This window comes from Culex pipiens, chromosome 2 (assembly GCF_016801865.2).
Source record: "Culex pipiens pallens isolate TS chromosome 2, TS_CPP_V2, whole genome shotgun sequence".
Classification (NCBI taxonomy): domain Eukaryota; kingdom Metazoa; phylum Arthropoda; class Insecta; order Diptera; family Culicidae; genus Culex; species Culex pipiens.
In genome coordinates this window covers 81,627,077-81,646,370 of record NC_068938.1, presented here as the reverse complement: position 1 = coordinate 81,646,370, position 19,294 = coordinate 81,627,077, and the positions used below count along the sequence as shown (strand labels likewise).

General features: G+C 36.4%; 1 protein-coding gene across 8 annotated transcripts in view; it reads right to left on the bottom strand.

Annotated features, from left to right (window-relative positions):
- LOC120423673 (uncharacterized) overlaps positions 1 to 4,951 on the bottom strand; it is an 88,605-nt gene extending 83,654 nt beyond the window's left edge. For all 8 annotated transcript variants that reach the window (XM_039587558.1, XM_039587559.1, XM_039587563.1 and 5 more), the window contains exon 1: positions 4,449 to 4,951. In XM_039587558.1, coding sequence (XP_039443492.1) covers positions 4,449 to 4,624 — 176 coding nt within the window. In that variant the 5' untranslated portion in view covers positions 4,625 to 4,951. The remainder of the gene's footprint in view (positions 1 to 4,448) is intronic.
- Between the last annotated feature and the right edge of the window lie 14,343 nt (positions 4,952 to 19,294).

The following is a 19,294-nucleotide window of genomic DNA, read 5'->3' as shown; positions in this document are numbered from 1 at the left end:
CTTTAGGCTCGGATATCAATGGGTTAATCTCAACTAATTTCGCTCAAAATTTGCACAGATGTTTGAAATAACGCAATAAACCGTTTTCCGCTTGTCGAGCAGGGGGTATTTTTTTCTGAAATTTCAACCCGCCCCCTTCGCGGAAAATTCCCATGCAATCTTCAAATATAGCATCAAAATCACGATTCGGGCCAGTTAAGTTTGTTTTTGATTTGGAATTGACTTGTTTTATGTGACTTCCCAATGATATTTTTAAGGGGTCAAGTTATTTTTTTTTTTTAAGGTAAAAATAAGAATGCTGTAAATTTTGTACATTCCCAGACTACAGCAAACGAGTCGAAACGAGAGTTTAAATGAAAAAGAAATTTAACAATCGTGCAAAGCATGTCTCTTTTAATTTCAAAAAATAATCTTCGGAAGTGCTCGTTTGCACATTCCCGATCCCTGATTGCATCTATCTGCGTTGATCAACTATAACACACGAGCCATAACCTGGCACCTCCTCAAACGGGTGACCCCGCGTGCAGTGCAAATTATGACAAAGTTTACGGCCAGTTTGTCCAATAAAAGCGCCATTTCACTCATGTTTGCACCGGGAGGTTATTCCCATCAAATTCGTAACTACCAGCACGGCTTGCATTTTGTCCCAGGGCAAACTCAATTAAACTTGATTGTCCAATAAATATTAAATCAATTTCGATCTCATTCTCCACAGTGTGGTGTTGTGCGAACAAAGTTGAACTCGAGCGAAATGGCGCGGTTCTCCGGTGATTTTCACAAACACCGTTTATTTTGCGTTTAATTAACGACCTTTTCCAGATGCCTGTTGCGCGCCGTGCAGATTGAGGTCAGCAACGCAACGCAACAGACTGCGTGCGCTCGAAATTATGGATGGTCATTTGGATTTAATGATTTAATGGGAGCAGACCTGCAAATCGACCTGGGAACGCACTGCACAGTATAACAAAATAGTTTTCAACAATCAAAGAATTGATTGCTGAATAAACGTGATTTTGGTCTTGATCACAGTTTAAAAAATAACATCTAAAAATTAATAAATAAAATTTCCTAGTGAAATTTAACAAATCCTATTTTCCAACTTTTTACTGTACAAAAAAGGGGAGGTTCAACATCGAAACTTTGGATGAAATGTGAATTCAACCGGACCGGTTTTTCACATCCAATAAAGTTACGAATGGAAATGGCAGGTTTTCCAATCACGTAGTTCGGATTCGCTATTGCTCCTCGCATCGCGAGGAAGAGGCTGTTTACCAATAAACGTAATAACATTGGCACCCTCCTTGTTTGGGATGCAAAAGTTGTATGCTCGGCTGAACCCAAAAGAGGTCGCTCGTGACGAAATTTACATGTAGATATCATTCAGATCAAAGGACATCAAACTAGAAAATGTTTCAAAATTTCAGATCAGTTTCAGATCTAGATTTGTGATTTTTGAAAATTAGGCCGGTATAAATAATTTTCAAGTTCGACCATTTTAAATTAATGAATAATTCTTAATGTTTTACAATTATTTGTTTATCTGATTTTTTTACGTCTTAATATTTATATTTGGGATTACATCATTTTTAATAACCGAGATTGCCCATCGGAAATTTATATGTAGAAAGTTGTGATTTACCGGCCTGAATCAGAATCTGTATAATTGGTAATATTCTATCGGTGACAATTGCGTTTTTGAAAAAAGAAATATTTTTTTAGGCATTTTGTACGAAATTTTAACTGACCTGGCCTTATAGGTGGATCGATCATAAACAAATATTTGTTAAAACAGATTGGTAGAGAAAAACATAACCCTTTTTAAAAAGTTTGTCAATCCGTTTTGATTCGAAAAGTACATTAGATTTCTCATAAAATGACATTTCTCTCGATTGCCAGGGAAATGCCAGCGATTTTAAAACTATTGTTAATTCAATTATTATTTTTTTTTATTATCTATCTCTACACGATTTCAATTAAAAACGTGTTTTAGTAAAAAATCTAGAATAAAATAAAGGGATCGTCACGGGATATCGAAAAATTGATCTCGGATTCGTGATCAGGGACCAAAATTACCCCTTAGAGCAAAGTTTCAAGGAAATCGAAGAGAATGCAGCCATATTTCCAAGTCATCCAAAAATATGTTTAAGCTTCTATGCAGAACTAAATAAAAAAGAGAAAATTATGTAAGAGGAACATATTCAAAATTAGAAAAAAAAAGATTTGTGTTAGATTAAGAATCAATAGTGAAACAAAATACATGAAAATTTCCGATTTTAAATGTTAATTAAGCTGTCTTAAGCCTACTTTTCCTATTCAGATTTTTATATACATTATCATTATCAACAAATTCTTTGGTTTTAAGCAAGGTGGTTAATCTATAAAATTATCGTCGATGGTTATCGTTATCGTTATTTCGATAATTCTATCGGCTATAATCTTATCGGCGATAATCTTATCGGCGATAACTCATTATTTAATTCTTTCTGAAACCTTAAATCAATCATATCATGTTAAATTTTATATGTTTTTACTTAGAATATATTTTTTGAAAATGTAGTAAGTTACAAAGTATAAATATGAACTCAAAATTGTTCACAAAATACCGTATTTCTTTCGAAAGTACACAAGCTTCATAATTTGTGATATGGGTATCAACCGATAAGAGTTTTGTTTTTTTTTTTGAAAAATACTTATTTTTTTCAATTTTTTCGAAAATACTCAAATTTTTAAAATATGCAATATGGGTATCAAACGAAGTGAAATTTTGCATGCTTTTTCACTTGATAAGAGCTTTTTTTAAATACTAAAATTTTCACAAAATACCGTATTTTTTCGAAAATACACAAATTTTCAAAATATGCAATATGGGTATCAAACGAAGCGAAATTTTGCATGCTTCATACTTACATTCAAATTTTGTATGCTTCATACCAAATTTTGCGTCGTTTGCTACCCAAATTACAATTTTCACAAAAATTTGAGTATTTTCGAAAAAGTACGGTAATTTGTGAAAATTACAGTATTTTCAAAAGAAAAACTCTGAAGAAGTGAAAAAGCATACAAAATTTCGCTTCGATTGATACCCATATTGCGGATTTTGAGAATTTGAATAGTTTCCAAAAAACAACTCTAACAAATTGAAAAAAGCATACCAAATTTTGCGTCATGTTTTACTCGGAGAAGGTAAAATAAGTTTGTAAATATTAAATATTATGTGTTTTTGAAAACTAATCCAAAATCATAGGCATTTTCAGTAGAACATATTTCATATAAAATGTGAAACTTTTGAGGGAATGCATTTTCGAATTCTTTGGACAATTTTTTTACTAGTAGAAGGTGAAAGGTTTGTAAATAATAAATATTGTGTGTTTTTGAACCATAATTTAAAAAAAATCGCCAAAATAATAGGCATTTTCAGTACAACATATTCCATATAAAATGTGAAACTTTCAGTTTAAAATGCAATATGAATCGATAATTTCATGCACAAAACTTGTTTTAACGAATTTAAGGCAAAATTCTTACTTTTCAACAATTTTACCTAAAATTTCCATGTGTTTTGTTAAAAAGCGTATAAATTTAGTTAACTAAACATAAATAATGCTTTTTTTCTTAAAAACTTAAAAACTATATCACAAAACTTAAATTTGAACACCTTAAATCTGATTTTAACAAGAAAAACTAATAGTCAAAGTTCAAAAGTCACCCCGGAAGTCTAAATAAGAAATTTTCAATGCAACTATTAGTTTCAAAACTATTGAAAACACTTTTTTTTTAAATAGTGCGTGGACCTTGTGTGACCTACCCCAGAACATGTTTAAAAAATATAAATTATGAGAAAAACCTTACCATATGGAATATATTCCAAAAATAAATTGAAATCCTATCAAAGTCACTGCAGTTAAGGGAATTCAAATTACCAAAAAGTATGCAAATACATCCCATTTTCAGTGTAACTCGAGCAATCTCAAACCAAATCCGGGAAGACACATCCGCAAAGTGCGAGAGAGAGCAAATCCGGTCCAAACATTTTCCGTACATCTCACGGATGCCCTCGCACGGTCGTTAACGATCAACATCGGTGTCGGAGTCCCCGGTTCTAGTTTAGTACCCGGGTTTTATTTTCCCTCCACTTTCTCGGCGCCGACTTTGTGAAATCTGAGCGCTCCATTAAAACGCCAACAATTTTTCGCAATAACACCACCGAGGATCGGCAAAACAGCAGATATGGCAATCTGGTTGTCGACTTTGCACACACGTCTGCTGCGAGCTTAGCCGAGCTAGTTCGCGAAGCAATAACTCAACTTTACGGGCGATACGTGGAAATGGGAAAACAACGTGATGATTGGAAAATGTGTCCGACGACAGCATGTTAGCTATATGTGGGGAGGATTCATTCGATTGAAATTAAAAAAAAAGATTTCTCAGAATAAACAACTCAAACTGACCTATTGCTGTGCTCCTGGAAGCTGCCTCCGTCCAGCAGACGGATCTTCGCGAACAGGACCGCGTTCAGGAAGGGCACCTCGACCAGCTCCTCCAGGTGCAGATCCACCGTAAACTTGTACTTTTTCTTCTTCATCATAAATGCCATTCCTGGGGCTCCCGGCCCGATCAGTGTCATGCACTGCTCCCCCCAACTCACTCACTAGGCTTGGATTAGCGCCTGTACTAAGCCACTTCTTCGACTGGTCTGCGTTTTTCTCCACACAGGTCGTTGGACTCTCTCACTCTCTTCACCGGTGCAACTCTCTGCGCGGTTCAACGATATTCAACGGATCGGTTGCACTTTCGATTTCACTCTGCCGGATTCTAATCCGCTACCCACGACGACGGTCACCAAAGCTCTTCCGCAGGCAATGCCATCTCGGTCGCGTAATTATCTAAAACCGCCATGACAACAACAAGTGTAAGACGCAAACACGAAACGGGAAGAAGCAAAAAACACTGAATCACATTGTGGTTTGGTTGAGCGTTTTAGCAGAATGCATTACTGTGAATACAAAGAGACGAGTTGTTCCTTTTAATTAAAAAAATATATATATAGCGGAATTAAAAGGAACAACTCGTCTCTTTGTATTCACTGAATCACAGATCTTCTTCAATCTTCATTAAATTCCCAATTAGCTGATTCACGCTCGTACGCTCTTTGGCCAACTCTTCCTTGCGCACACAAACAAACACACACCCTTCTCGTTGGCGCACTTGATGCCAATCGATTTACACACTTCTTCTAGTCGCTGCAACTAGCGGCTATTTGTGCTATTTTCAACCCCCTAAACACACGGCTTCGTTTCGGTTTATTTTCGGCACCAGCAAATCAATAATGGGGTCGCGACGACAAATTTGGGACTTTTTTGCTGCTTCGCCTCGGCCACCCACGCGCGCATACACTGACGTTTACGGAAGGTTTGTCTGGAATGAAAGGAAGAAAAAAGGAAAAACATGATAATTCGCAGTCTGCAAGTCTGAATGGATAGCCAATTAGCGAGCTACTGATAATTGGGCATCGCGAAATATCGCGACTAACGATGACAACAAGTTCGTGGGGTGCAGTTAATAGGATGGGAAGTATCTGGAAATCTGATTTTCGGTAAAAGTTTCTGGATTCAGTAATCAAGATTTACATTTTCAAAAGGTATTTTCAAAGAAAGACTCTAGTATCCAGCTTTTAAATATTTTGAACCCTTTTTTCAGAAATATGTAGTACAACTTTGAAAAACACATCAACATTTTTCAACATCATTGGCGTGTGGAAATTTGCTGAGGTCGATCTTTCAAAAAAAAATAAAAAATTAGAAATAACCAGTACCTTGAAATAAATTCTCTTGTCAATTTTGTGTCTTCGGCAAAGTCGTTGGACTTTTGAGAAAAAAATGTCTTACACAATTTTGAAAAACTTATACGATACACCTCTCTTAATTTTTTAATAACAAAAACAATTTATATAACATCGAAAAACTTTTAACGTAGAATTGTTCTTAGATAGTTACTAACATTTTCTTAAATTGTGAAATTTGATGAACTCTACATTAAATGTCAATCGTTTGAAAATTGAAACTTTTTTTCAATTCAATTCGGTTTTATTGGTGAATAATCAAGATACAATGAGTTATTTTGAAGTGCATAACAGAGTTTTGGAGTTCCTTACAGCTGTGTGTTGCATCATAATCCATTTAGGAACAATTATTTCTTTAACTAAGGCACTAGCAAGAGTAAGAAAAAACTATAAAAAAAAACTTACAGAAATTGCAAAAGAAAGGGGATAGAGGTAGAGAAAGCTTATATCTAGATCACAGGTAATTTATCCTTTGTAGATGTGTTTGATCATCAGTTCCCCAAGGGCTAGTAATTGTTCAGCCTTGTTCCGGCAGCTCCGAAACCGCGTCATCATCTCCCCCGCGAGAGCAAAGAACTCCGGCAGGGTGAAGAGATCTTCCCCGGTGACTTCTTGCTGGGCTGTACTGCCGCTACCGGCAGCGACCACGCTGGCGAACGAACGCCCCCAACCAGGAGGGAACGCTGAGTTTTCCGCTGGAACCGTAAGCTGTCCAGCTGCAGGAACGGCTGCGCTCGTACTTCGCTGAGGAGAGTGGGACGCTGCTGCTTTCTTCTTTCTCTTTTCCTGCTCCTCGAGGTAGGCCTTGCGCGCGATGCATCCGCGGTAATTGCCGGTATGGTTGCCGTCACAGTTCGCGCACTTTACGCGCGGCTTGGTTTGTTCTGCCTTGTCCCCCAAGTCCGCCTTTCGTGGCAGTGCGCACGCCTCCGAGAGGTGTGACTCACCGCACTTCACGCAGCGGGGCCGGAGGTTGCAGTTCCGCGAGCCGTGGCCGAATTTCTGGCAACGGTGGCATTGCGCTACGTCCGTCGGGTTCTTGGTGTAAAACCGCCAGTTTACCCAAAAACCGTCCAACGTCTTAGTCCGCCGCAGGTCTTGGATCTTGACGGTGCCGCGGTCGAAGTACAACAGGTACAGTGTGTGTGTACCTGTTACCGTTGTCTTGCGCGAGAGCACTTTAATCTCCCGCGGTTTTATTCCGGCGTCCGAAAGGTGACCCTTCAGGTCGGAGATCGGACGGTCTTGATAACCCTGCAAGACGACCTTACAGGGGGCTTCTCGGGGTTGAATGTGTAGAAGTTGAAGTTGCTACGTTTCAATTCTTCAAACACCAGGTCGAAGCTCTTTTTATTCAGTGTGATCACTTGCACTGCCGACTTACCGATTTTCAGACAATATCCGAGGCCTTCCAGCAACTCGTCAACATCGTCCGCCAACGTGTCCAAAACAAAAATTGGAGGTGGTCTTCGTTCCGTTGGAGAATTATTCTTTTTTGGCGTCGGCACTTTTTTCCGTGCACGACCATCGTCGTCGTCGTCGTCGGTAGTGGTGCTACCGTCGGTGTTGTTGTTGTTTTCTTCGTCGTCGCTCAGCATCTGGAACTCGTTCCTGATGGGAATGTTGGCGGATGTTGATGTGCCACTGGTCGTGGCACCGGAGGTACCCGAACGGGTTCGCACTGGTGATCTTGGAACATATCCGGGGTGTAGTAACTTTTTGTCGATGCCTTCTGCGCTCACGCTCCCCTGCGCGATGGCGGTCGACACGGCGTTGGTTTGTTTACCTTTTTGCACACGGCCGGTAGACGAACTTCGCGGGTTTTTCGAGGCCGCACTCGAACTGCCACGGCCACGGCCGGCCTTTGGCATGCTGTAGAAGCAAACTCGCGGGTAACCACAATCAATTACGGCGAAAAAAAATCGAAAAAAACGATGGAGCACTGAGCACTAGCTGCATGCTCTCGTGCGTACACGGAGGGAGCTGAAAAATTGAAACTTCAATGATGCCAAAATGCAAATATAGGGTCAAAACAATTCATCCAACGGTGTTTCTTATTCGGGAATGTTTGAAGTAGAGATTTTCAAACATTTGGGTACTGTTCGGGCAATTCAAAAAAATATATTAAAAAGTAGATTTTTCGAGGGGTTATTTTTATATTTTCTAGGAATGCAATTTGTTCAGCTACGTCATCTTAAGATGTCCCCTACACAACCCTTTTAATAGAATTTTGCTTCAATGAGAAAAACCTGAGAACTGTTTAAAACCCTAAAAAATTACCTTAACTCAATCTCCAATCAAAAAATAAAAATAATATAATGATTAAAAATAATTTAAAAACTTTAAAATTTGGCCTCGATTCTCACTAATCTTCTCTGGGTGACTGTGTTTGTCCCGTTTAGTAAATAAATTAAGTTTGAAATGACGGTGTGATTGTTTATTTAAATTTTAAATGAGAGAAAATATCTATTTGTAGACCTTTTCAAAAGTAATGTTTGATTTTAAAATTTTGAAATTATTTCAATATATTGAAAATTGAATAAATAGTTTCCGAGAAATCATATGTTGAAAATTACAGGCTGATTAGGTGAGGCTGTAATTTTGAAAGTAATTGTCCAATTTTTAAAGTCTCAAAGAGAATGTTGTAGGAAATTATTTCTGGGGAGCTTTTTTTCAAGAAGCATTTTTAAAATGCAAAAAAAAATTAAAAGAAATCAGAAATATTTTCCCAAGAGTGGCAATAACTTGAGAAAGGTATCTACATTTTATTTAAAAAATATAAACACTTTTCGATTGCAAATTCGATTATGTTACAAAAATGTTTTATTTGTTAAATTTTTTATCATTTTTTTGTTATTTTCAACACTTTTTTTTTTTCTTCAAATTACATATTTCCCCCCCCCCCCCCCCCCCAAAAAAAACTAACCCCTCTCAAAAAATATCCCAGGGCCTTCATATATTTTATGGACTGGATGAGGGAGTCGTGGATCGCCTGGCCCAAGTCACATGAATGTCATTATCTATTTAATCATATCATAACAAATGGTTGGATAGAGAATGATAATCTTCTAAGGTCCTTAAGATATAAGTCGGTTACTAACCGAACCGTCTCAGTTGAAACATACTGTGGTCATGGCCAAGTCCTGCCAAGACGGGGGTACTAATACATACATACATACATACATACCCCCTTGGCAATTTTAGAACAAATTTCTGAGGATGGTGGGGCAACTGCCCCATGTTGCCCCACCCTGTGCACGCTAGTGGTGGGTAGATTTATTTGCTTGGTTCTCAGATGTTCAATTTTCTTGCCTTTGCCAACTCCTTGGACTTTCGCTTCTTCTTCGTTGTGTTGGCTAAAACAAAATTAGAATAACTAAATTTCAAGCCAAATTAAAAAAACGTTACTCAATCCTTGAGGTGGCTGATGCCTTCCTTACATTAATGCAGTTTTATTTTCTTCTAAATAGCATCGCAAATACAAATTCAATTAAAACATCATCTAATCATAACTTCTCTAAACATTGTCAGAACTTTTGAAGTACTTTTCTAAACTTCATAATATTTACTAGGGCCTGATGGGAACCCAAGACGGATCGAACCGGAGATAATTGAGTGCAGTTTTTTGGTGCACGGACTTACAGACATACACACGCACCAACATTTGTTCAGAATTTGATTCTGAGTCGTTAGGTATACGTGAAGGTGGATCTACGAGGTTGAATTAATAAGTTCACTTTTTGAGTGATTTTATAGCCTTTCCTCAATAAGATGAGGAAGGCAAAAATAAACAAAACGGGTCACAAAATGCGTTTAACATTATAGTTATGCTACTGTCACAAAATTGCAAGCATCAATGCATAAATAATTTTTTAGATCTGTGTACCCAAAAGTTTAAAATTTGTTCAAAGATTAAAAGCCTATATTTGAAATAAAATAATAAAAAGAAAAAACGCGATGCAGATAGTTTACAAATTACAAGTTTGTTCAATGAAAATTTGAATCTGAATCTGAAAAAAAAAACATTGCTTAAACTGCTGTCCCAATTCGCCCCATGTGTCCCGATTCGCCCCAGATGACGGTACCGCTGCTTCAACCGTTTACAATACTCTTTGCCACAAATAAATAAATATTGTCTTATCCGTAATCACAACCAATTCGATCCATGCAGTTTCAAATGAATGTATGTAGTTTTTTATTACAAAACAATGTTCATTATTTTAAAAAAAAGGACACTACATAATAATGCTCCTTTTATTTTGCTTTTGATTAATTTTGGTTCGTTGTCTTTTTCGCTGAACATTGCTATAAAAACCATTGAAAGTTTTTTTAAACTTTTTAAAAGTTCAACCTTTCCAAATTAACGAGGTTTGACTGTTGCCCAAGCTTGCATAATTATACCAGATTTTATCATGGCGAAGCTGGATTGTTGGTACAAGATGACGGCAAATCGGTGGCTACGACAAATCGTTGCAAACTTTTTAAATAATGTTATAAACATTGCTTTTTCTAATTTTTAATTTTAAAGGTATTCAGTGATATGTGATCGCTACGTTATGCATTATTACGGTGAACTTATCCTTTCGACTTGCACGACGCGTCCTTAAATTGCTCAGGGAGGAAATGATCGGAGCAGATGAACAGGTCTTTCACCGTCCACAGCATTTTGGGATCGAAGAGTAGCGACCAAGCAACAAATTCCGAACTGTGGGAGACATTTTAAACATTGAGCTATCCAAAATTAATTCGACATTGTTTTTCCTAAACTTACACTAGTTCAATTGTTTTGCAATCATAAGTTTACAAAAAATGCAAGATTTGAAGAAAACAAAAAATTAAGCGAAAATAGTAGTTTATGCAACAAGTTGCAAAAAGAGGATTTTTTCAGCACGAGTCGTACATTTATCCAACGAAGTTCACCGAGTTGGATAAATACGACGAGTGCTGAAAAAATTAAGTTTTGCAACGAGTTCCATACAACATTTTTTGCAATTCCGAAAAACCCATTGAGTGCAATTTCAAGTCAAATTTTCAAGTATTTTGTCGATAAATCGTTTAAATCAAAAAAAATATGAAAAGTGTTACTTTTCGAAACAAGTGCTGAAAAGTTAAACTTTTCAGCACCCATTTCAGTGCTGAAAAGTAGAACTTTTCAGCATTTATTTTGAAAATTGTTGCTATTCGATTCTGTTATTTTTGGTACAGAAAAGTAGGCTATTTCGTCGTTCAAAAATGACAGGAAAAGTAAGTTGTTTCGCGACGGAATTGCAAAAAAAAACTTTTTGCAATAATAAATATCGAAAATTCCAAAGATCTTTAAATCTTTAACCAGGTCCCAGTACCGAAAAGAACAGAACAAAAATAATTTTAAGAAAAAATGCAGATTCGCCAATATGAATAGAACTGTTATTGAATTAGCAAATCTGAATTCGCGAATTGGAACAACTGACAGCTGTCAAAAGCTTAAAACCACGTGTGTGTGTGTGTGTGTGTGTGTGTGTGTGTGTGTGTGTGTGTGTGTGTGTGTGTGTGTGTGTGTGTGTGTGTGTGTGTGTGGTCCAATCCAATACCCGCTAACCGGTAGCGAAATTATGGGAAAGTATAATTTGTATCAGACTTTGTATATGCCGAATGCTGATACAACTTATCTCAGTCCTGGGTATTAGGTGGTGATAGCCCTCGCGCTGCTTCCAACGATCCATTTCAGAATGGCAGAGATCCTAGCGGCCCAATTCCGAGGTCGTTGGGCATTGTCCGGCCCCGCCTTAACATAGAAGCAAGCACCAGACGGATCCTTGATCTATCTTAAGACTCCCAATCCCTTCTGGCAAATCAGGGATCAGAGCGTATTTAATATGAGAAGAATACAACATGTTTTATAACCTTCAGATGGCCGACTGGTTAGAGTCCCAGACCATCAATCCAGAGGTGTGAGTTCGAATCCCACCTGATTCAGTTTCGTTTTTGTTCAATTCCTGATTCCAAATTTCAAAGGTACCGACCGGGATTTGATCCCTGAACCTTCTGCTTATGAGGCAGAAGCCGTAACCATTAAGCCACGGAGCCGGTTCTGTCAAAAGCTTAAAACCACGTGCTCGAAAATTATCGAACAATAGAGGAGAAAAGCAAATCGCGACAAAATTTTGAGGCTTGGAATTTTGACAGGTATGATTTTCATAAAGTATTCGCCTCCTTTTCTCTCCCACAGAAAACTGGGGACAATGTAGCTGTCAAACTAGGCCAAACTGTTAAAGTCACTCACAAAATGAACTTTGAGTGATTTGAGTTCATTTCTGACGTCACGATTTTCTCCTCAATAGAAATGAAGAGATTCGTTTTTTTAAGAATAAAATTTGATTTTCAATTGCAATGATGTCAGTTCTTTGGCAATGCGATGCAAAAATGGTGGTAAAACAAATCATATAACAAATCAACATATATGTTGATTAAAAATAATTTTCAAAACGAAGTTTAAAAGCGCTGTGAATGTTAAGAACCATAGAAAAATATAGCAGCAGACTTTCCATACTGCCCCTTTGTCTGCGTGTTTCACTCCCGGTTTGTTGATGCTAAGAATAAAACAAATTTTAATTAAATTCTTCCGAATAAAAATCAATAATGGTGTTGTTGCCACCTTTAGCAACACTTTCTTGAAATTATGCCAGAGTAGTGGTATAATAAAGTATACCATCGCCGATACGCGGCGCTACTTGTTCTTGAGAAAAAAGTGATACAACATGTTTTTGACAGTTGGACTTCTATTCTATGCTTATATGCTTTCTATACTTTTCAAGTAACATACTTGTTCGGGCCGGCACGTTGGCCCCACGGAAGTTTGGCGGAATACTCACGGGTGGACTGTATTTGTTCGAACTGGCCGTGGGTGTGGTAAAAAGTAAACGCACTCGGATTTAGCGCTACAAAACTAGCTTTATTAAAACTAAGTTAAAACTACGTGTTTTCTTGTCCGAGGGTGAAAAGAGACTGTACCCGCAAAATGGCGGTTTTTTCACTCGTCCTCTTCGTCGTCGTCTTTCGTCGTCGTCGTTGTTCGTCGCGCCGTTGTGCGGCCGTAGCGTTGCGCAGGGTTGTGCTTGATCGCAGGAAGCTGTTGCGGCAGGCGATCAGGGTTGCTATCTTGTGGTGAAAAATCGTAGTAGTCGTGGTTGTGAGGTGTTGCCAGTCCAACTGACACTTCGTAGATCCAACAATACTACACTGAAAAAAAATACAAAATATCAATGAAGTCTTCTAAAAAAATCCCGGAATTCTACGGGTATATATCCAATATATGGTCCCAAAGCTCAAAATTTGGAAAATGCTTAAAAATGCCAAATTTCATTTAAATTGCTAAAATAATCGAAATACAATACTATTTTTTTCAATGAAAATATATGATTTAAGCAAACATATTTTTTTACCAAATTTACATTTAAACCCTTTGCGGATAATATTTTATATTTATTTTGTTTTTTTTTAAGTTTGGCAATAATTTTAGAAAATCCTAAAATTTCACAGGATTTCGCGGAAATTGTGGAATTTTACGAATTTAACGCCAAATCATGAAAATTCACTAACCTTAATTATAACCTACAACTTTGTCCAAAACACCAAAGCGATTGTTGAGTTGCAAGATTTTTTTCAATTTTGACCCTGACCCTAATGGTACACTTTTGGATTCGACCTTCACCGATTTGGTTCAAACTTGGAGACAACGTTCAACATAGTTAATAGAAATCCCAAGTTTGGTGCCGATTGGACCATCCTCCTTTTTTGGCGATTTTCTTGAAAACTTTTTTTGCTTTTACTCATAACTTTTCAACTATTAGACCAAAGACTTTCTTCTGGATACATTTTATAGAAAATTGTCAAAGGAATTTGTTAAAAAATAAATCTTTAACCCTCAAATGCCTCCCAATAATAATCAAATAAATTTTCTGAATACCTTCTGTGCAATTTATTGGAAACCAAATCTACGTCGCATTTCTCACTAACGTCATCGAAATCAAAAAAGCCACTTTACTAAGAGGCGCGCACAAATGCGTTCTTAAGTACTTGATGCCCGTGGCTGCTAAGCTGATAAGATAACATGTCAAGTACACTCGCTCGGTGAGCCTCCACCGAAAAAAAAAACAGAGTATCCGGCCGAACGTATGCGATATTTGCCATTAGTCATAAGCACACACACCTCACGATACGGAACTGTCGCTGTTATCTGTTATCGGGGTGTTTTTTTTCTTTTCTTTTTGAAGAATGTCGAGTTGAAGTTTTTCGTACTCGAGTTTGATACGGTATCGGCTTAAGGGGGGCGCTCCCCGATTATCGACTAATTGCTTTCCGGGCCGCCATCGATAATTGGCTTTAGCTCACTGACGTTCCACGTGCCAGTTCTGCTGAACAACGAACTCGAGTAGCTGCTTTGACCTGCTTTACGGACAAAGCGTCTGGCAATTCCGGCTCAGATCTATCAGGAGTGATTTTATGTTCGGGATTTGGAGGATGGGCTTGCACTGAATCGCTGAAGCAATTCATCAAATGTATATTTTTAGTCTTTGTGAGCTCGGAGAGGCCACTTTCCATCTCAATGTTTTATCAGTTTTTCCCCTGCAAACGGAATGAGTACATTCAGGAGGTCAAACATTTCAACGTATAACAAGCAAATGTACAACAACAAAAAAATGTTGACCTTGTTGCCAGATCGTTAATCCCCAGTTTGGAAAATACATTTTCGTACATGTTAAGCTGTGTGAGGAGGATTATTTCCAGACCGCTGGACAGAGTACACGCCACGCGGCTGTTTATGGCGGTGGTCGTTAATAACAACCTTGCACAAATTTGAGCGATTCCGTTGCTGTGATTTTAAACGCAATAATTTAACGCCTTTTCCGTCGACTGAACGTCCGCGCAAGTACCCGTCATTAAAAATGCTCAAAACAGTGACAACACAAAACAGCTGTGACTCGTACAGTGCAAAGAAATTCAATTGTTTGCTTTGAAACCGTTGCTGACGAAGTTCGACTGTTTTCGATGTACGTAAAGAAGATATTTTGGATTTTTTTTTTAATTTCATTTTGGATCGCACCGTCGTTTAACAGCCATGAGGTTGTTTAAACTGGAGTTTTTATTTATTGATTGCACTTGCACACAATCTGTTGTAGTGCAATCCGGCTTGCAATGGTTTTTGAGTTTTGTAGTGATTTTTTGAGTTTGCTTTCCTTGTTGCTTGAAAGATTTTAATCCACCCTTGCTCAGTTTTTCATGCGAAATTGCTTGTTACTGTTGTTACTTTAAATTAAAATTTCTTACAAGGCAATACAAATTCAGTGTTTTGCTTTAAAAATGGTTAAAAACAACAAAAAAATATAATTCAAATTCCAAATTTTTAAACAAAGAGTATTACAAAATGTTTTATACATTGTAGCAGTTGTGCTAGTGCTGGGTGGCCAATGAATAAATTTTCAAATTCTTGTTATTTCCCGGTTTTCTACCGGATTTATTGTTTTCAAACTGACCTGAGGCATTTTTGAATGGTTTTCAATCCATAAGTTTGGGATTTTTGCATATCCATCCCCTTCATTTTGTTCACATCAATAAAACTTTATATTGCTTTATACAACTATGTTAATCATTACTGGACAGCCGAAAATGGCAAACAGGCCCAACAGAAGATTTAAAAAATATAGTGTAAAAACACTTCATGGTTTGTGTCCCCTTTTGAAAAAAAAAAAAAAAAGAATCGTACAATTTCAAAACGAGCTATTCTTCCATACAATTTCAGAAGCTGTCCATACAAAATGCTACAAAAATATTTAAAAATCGTTAACATGAAAAAAGATTTATCTGACAGATTTTTTTCTTTCGGCAAAATTTTAGAATGGAATGAATTCTATGAAGAAAAAAAAACAACCCTTTTCTTATTTTGCACATGGAAAGAAAATTGGGCAAATTACAAGATTTGGGCGCTTTTGATAGTTGAAAATGTAATATTTTTAGTAATAACAAAAGTTGGTAAAAATTCATTTTACAGTGCAGTTTTTTTTAAATAATTTTTTTTAGAAAATGGTTTGTATATTAAGTCGATATTTTTTCGCAGATTTTTTTCAGATGATGTATAAAATTTTTAACTAACAAGAACTCCATTTAAGTTTTCATGTTGTATCCAAATACAATTATTTTTTAAGTCTATTTAAACATATTAAAAGTAGAAACCCCAAATTTGCATTTTTTTCCAAGAATTTAACATTAGTTCAATCAAAATTAAAAAAAAGCAAACAAAAATCCATAGCAGTTTGTCATGAATAATTATTAGAAGAAATAAACAAAAATAATTATTTATTCAAATTCTATCAAATGTTGTACAGTACAAATTGTTTGACTATGAAATATTTTTTTCCATTAAAAGGATAAATTCAATTTCAAAAGGTATAAATTTTAAAAAGTAAGATTTTGTAAAATTTTAAAAATTTATTTTTCCAGCTGTTGATACGCAAAATTAATTGGAAAACTGGCATCTTATAAAAAATTAGAAATTTTCAAAACAGGTACGCTAGAGATAAATTTTTTTTTGGGATATCCAACAGAAGAAAAAAACGATTTCTTTTTATAACTTTTATCACTAAAAGTTAAATTCTTAATGTACGATTTTTCTAATTTTCTAATTTTTATTATTTATATTTTAAAAAATCAGGAAATTTCCCAAAACTTTCTTTTTTAAACATTGAAAATCAGACCAATAGTTTCCGAAATATCGTCAGTTGAAAATTACAGGCTAATTAGGTGACACTCAGAGTAATTCAGAATAAAACTTAAAGTAAATGAATTACTCTATGTGTCACCTAATTAGCCTGTAATTCTAAACTGACGATATCTCGGAAACTATTGGTCTGATTTTCAATGTTAAAAAATGAAAATATTGTGAAAATTTCGGATTTTTTAAATAAAAATAATAACAATTCAAAAATCGAAAAAAATCGTGTATTCAGATTTTTTTAAAATATGATGTCAATTTTGCAGAGGTTGCAAAAATAAAATCCAGAGAAAAAATTGTAAGTAATTTTGTAAACCTTTCAAAAATATTGTACAAGGTGCTTTTATTCAAGAAGTATTTTTAAAATGCATCGAAAATTTTATACCTCAAAGGAAAGTAAGGTACTTTTCGATTGCAAATTCGATTTTGCTTTAAAAAATGATTATCAATAATTTTGTGTCCAGGTTTTCGAAAAACCAAAAATAATATCTCTCAAGCCAGATATTGCACCATTACGCACTATGTCTCAGAAGATGTCTGTTGTAGTCCCCTAAAACATATAAAAAAGGATCATTAAAAAATACATATTTTGGGTTCCATAAAATATCGAATTATCTTCCGTGAACCAATTTTTTTCCCGAAAGGTCCTAATCATAACCTACAACTTTGCCAGAAACACCAAATCGATCAGAAAATCCCTTCTCAAGATAAGAATTTCATACATCAACAAACCCATTTTAAATGATTATGATTATGATTATGATGCAAAATGACTTCTTTAGACATATGGATGCAAAGACAAAGTTTCATCCAAATAAATGTCGATTTGCGAAATCGTAGAGAACCACTCCATATTGAATTAATTTCAGATAAGTTTGTTATATTTTGATAAAACTAAAATCTTGAAATAGGGCGACCTACGCTGTGTTGGGGTGGTCCAAAAAAATAGCAATTTTCGACAAATTCCGTAAAGAATATTTTTAAATCATAACTTCACATCGTTTTGCCTGATTTTAGCACTCTGGATGCAAATGAAAGTTTTTTTTATTTGAGGATTCAAAAATCTAGTCATCTAGCCTGAAAATATTTTTATCGGATTCCTCGGAAAATTTTACGTAACCTACTCAAAAATGGGAGGAGCTCATTAGCAGGATTCCGAGATATGATTTTGTTTGAAAAATAAAAACTGGGATTTTCGACACACGGCGCAAAAACGAGAAAATGTCAAAACAGAAAAAATCAGCTATTTTGAACTTAAACTTAATAAATTTGAGCGATGTCATTTTTTTTTTGATGCCAAAGGTAGCGTTTTTAAATTTTGCACGAGTTTAAATTTTCATGATATTTTTAAAGAATTTTTAGATTTGTATTTTAAAAGTTTTTAAGCATGCCTTAAGCATTTGGTTATACTATTGCCTAAAATCTTTGCATAACATTGGAAATTGGTTACAAACGGTAATGCTAAATTGCTTTCATTAAGTAACCCCAAGCATGCCCCAATTTCCAACGTACCAAGCATCTCTTACGTCGCGCGAGTCTCACCCATTAAACATCGTTACGTTGCTAATTTATATGCGACTCACGCGTTCTTAAACTGACAACGAACGGAACGGAGTAGCATCAGCGCCAGAGCGAAATTGGAGCTCAACTTCCAAAGTGTTGAGCGATTTGTAGTACTCCTTTCGTGCATCACATCTTGAGAGAGGCCACTTCTTGGAAGTCAGAGCTATTATGATTCTTTCTTCTACTGAACGTCCAGTCCTCAGCTGATCTATGCCTTTTGAGATGGAAGTTGTGTGTGTGTATGTGCGTTTTATGGGCGATGATTGTTGCTTCCGGTGCGGTGTAGGTTTATTATGCTGATGAGAAATATATTATAGCATACTTTTCGGAAGCAGCCCCGACTACCCCCTTCAACTTCAGTTTATTACGTCCCAGAGGAAGACAATGTGAATGGATCATGCATTATTCAAGCGATCGCAAACCATACCCAACCCGGCGAACGCATTTCATTCTGTTTGCCCTGATATGTGAATGTGTGCATTCAGTTGAGTGAACGGCTAGTGGCTCTATGGTATACATGTATAACGGGTTTATTATCTTTTATAGAGAGGGATATTATTCTAAGCAGCAGCTCGGAGAAATGCTTACGATGGGACCACAGAAGTAGCCAGCACGAGACGGACAGACAGCTTAGGAAATTCCCGAAACACAGCAAGCACCCATCTATCTTGAGTTTCCGCTCGAAGAAGTCGGTTACGTAAGTTGATGGCCATAACTCGAGATTGTTCCAGACAGTCTAGATCGACTGAGTGAATCTAAGCAGAAACTTTCAAACCGAAACTGACTTGGATGAATTTGTCTTGTCGAAACACAAAAAAAGTAATACAATGTTTTTCTGAAACTAAGATTTGCCACGATACTCTCTGTTTATTATTCTGACAGTTTATCTCTGTGCCTCTGTGCCATGGCAAGCGAGCTATTCATTTATTGTATTGGTTTCAAAAGTGGGTAATTCTCTACCAACTCACACGAAATCGGGAAAAGTTGCCCCGACCCCTCTTCGATTTGCGTGAAACTTTGTCCTAAGGGGTAACTTTTGTCCCTGATCACGAATCCGAGGTCCGTTTTTTGATATCTCGTGACGGAGGGGCGGTACGACCCCTTCCATTTTTGAACATGCGAAAAAAGAGGTGTTTTTCAATAAT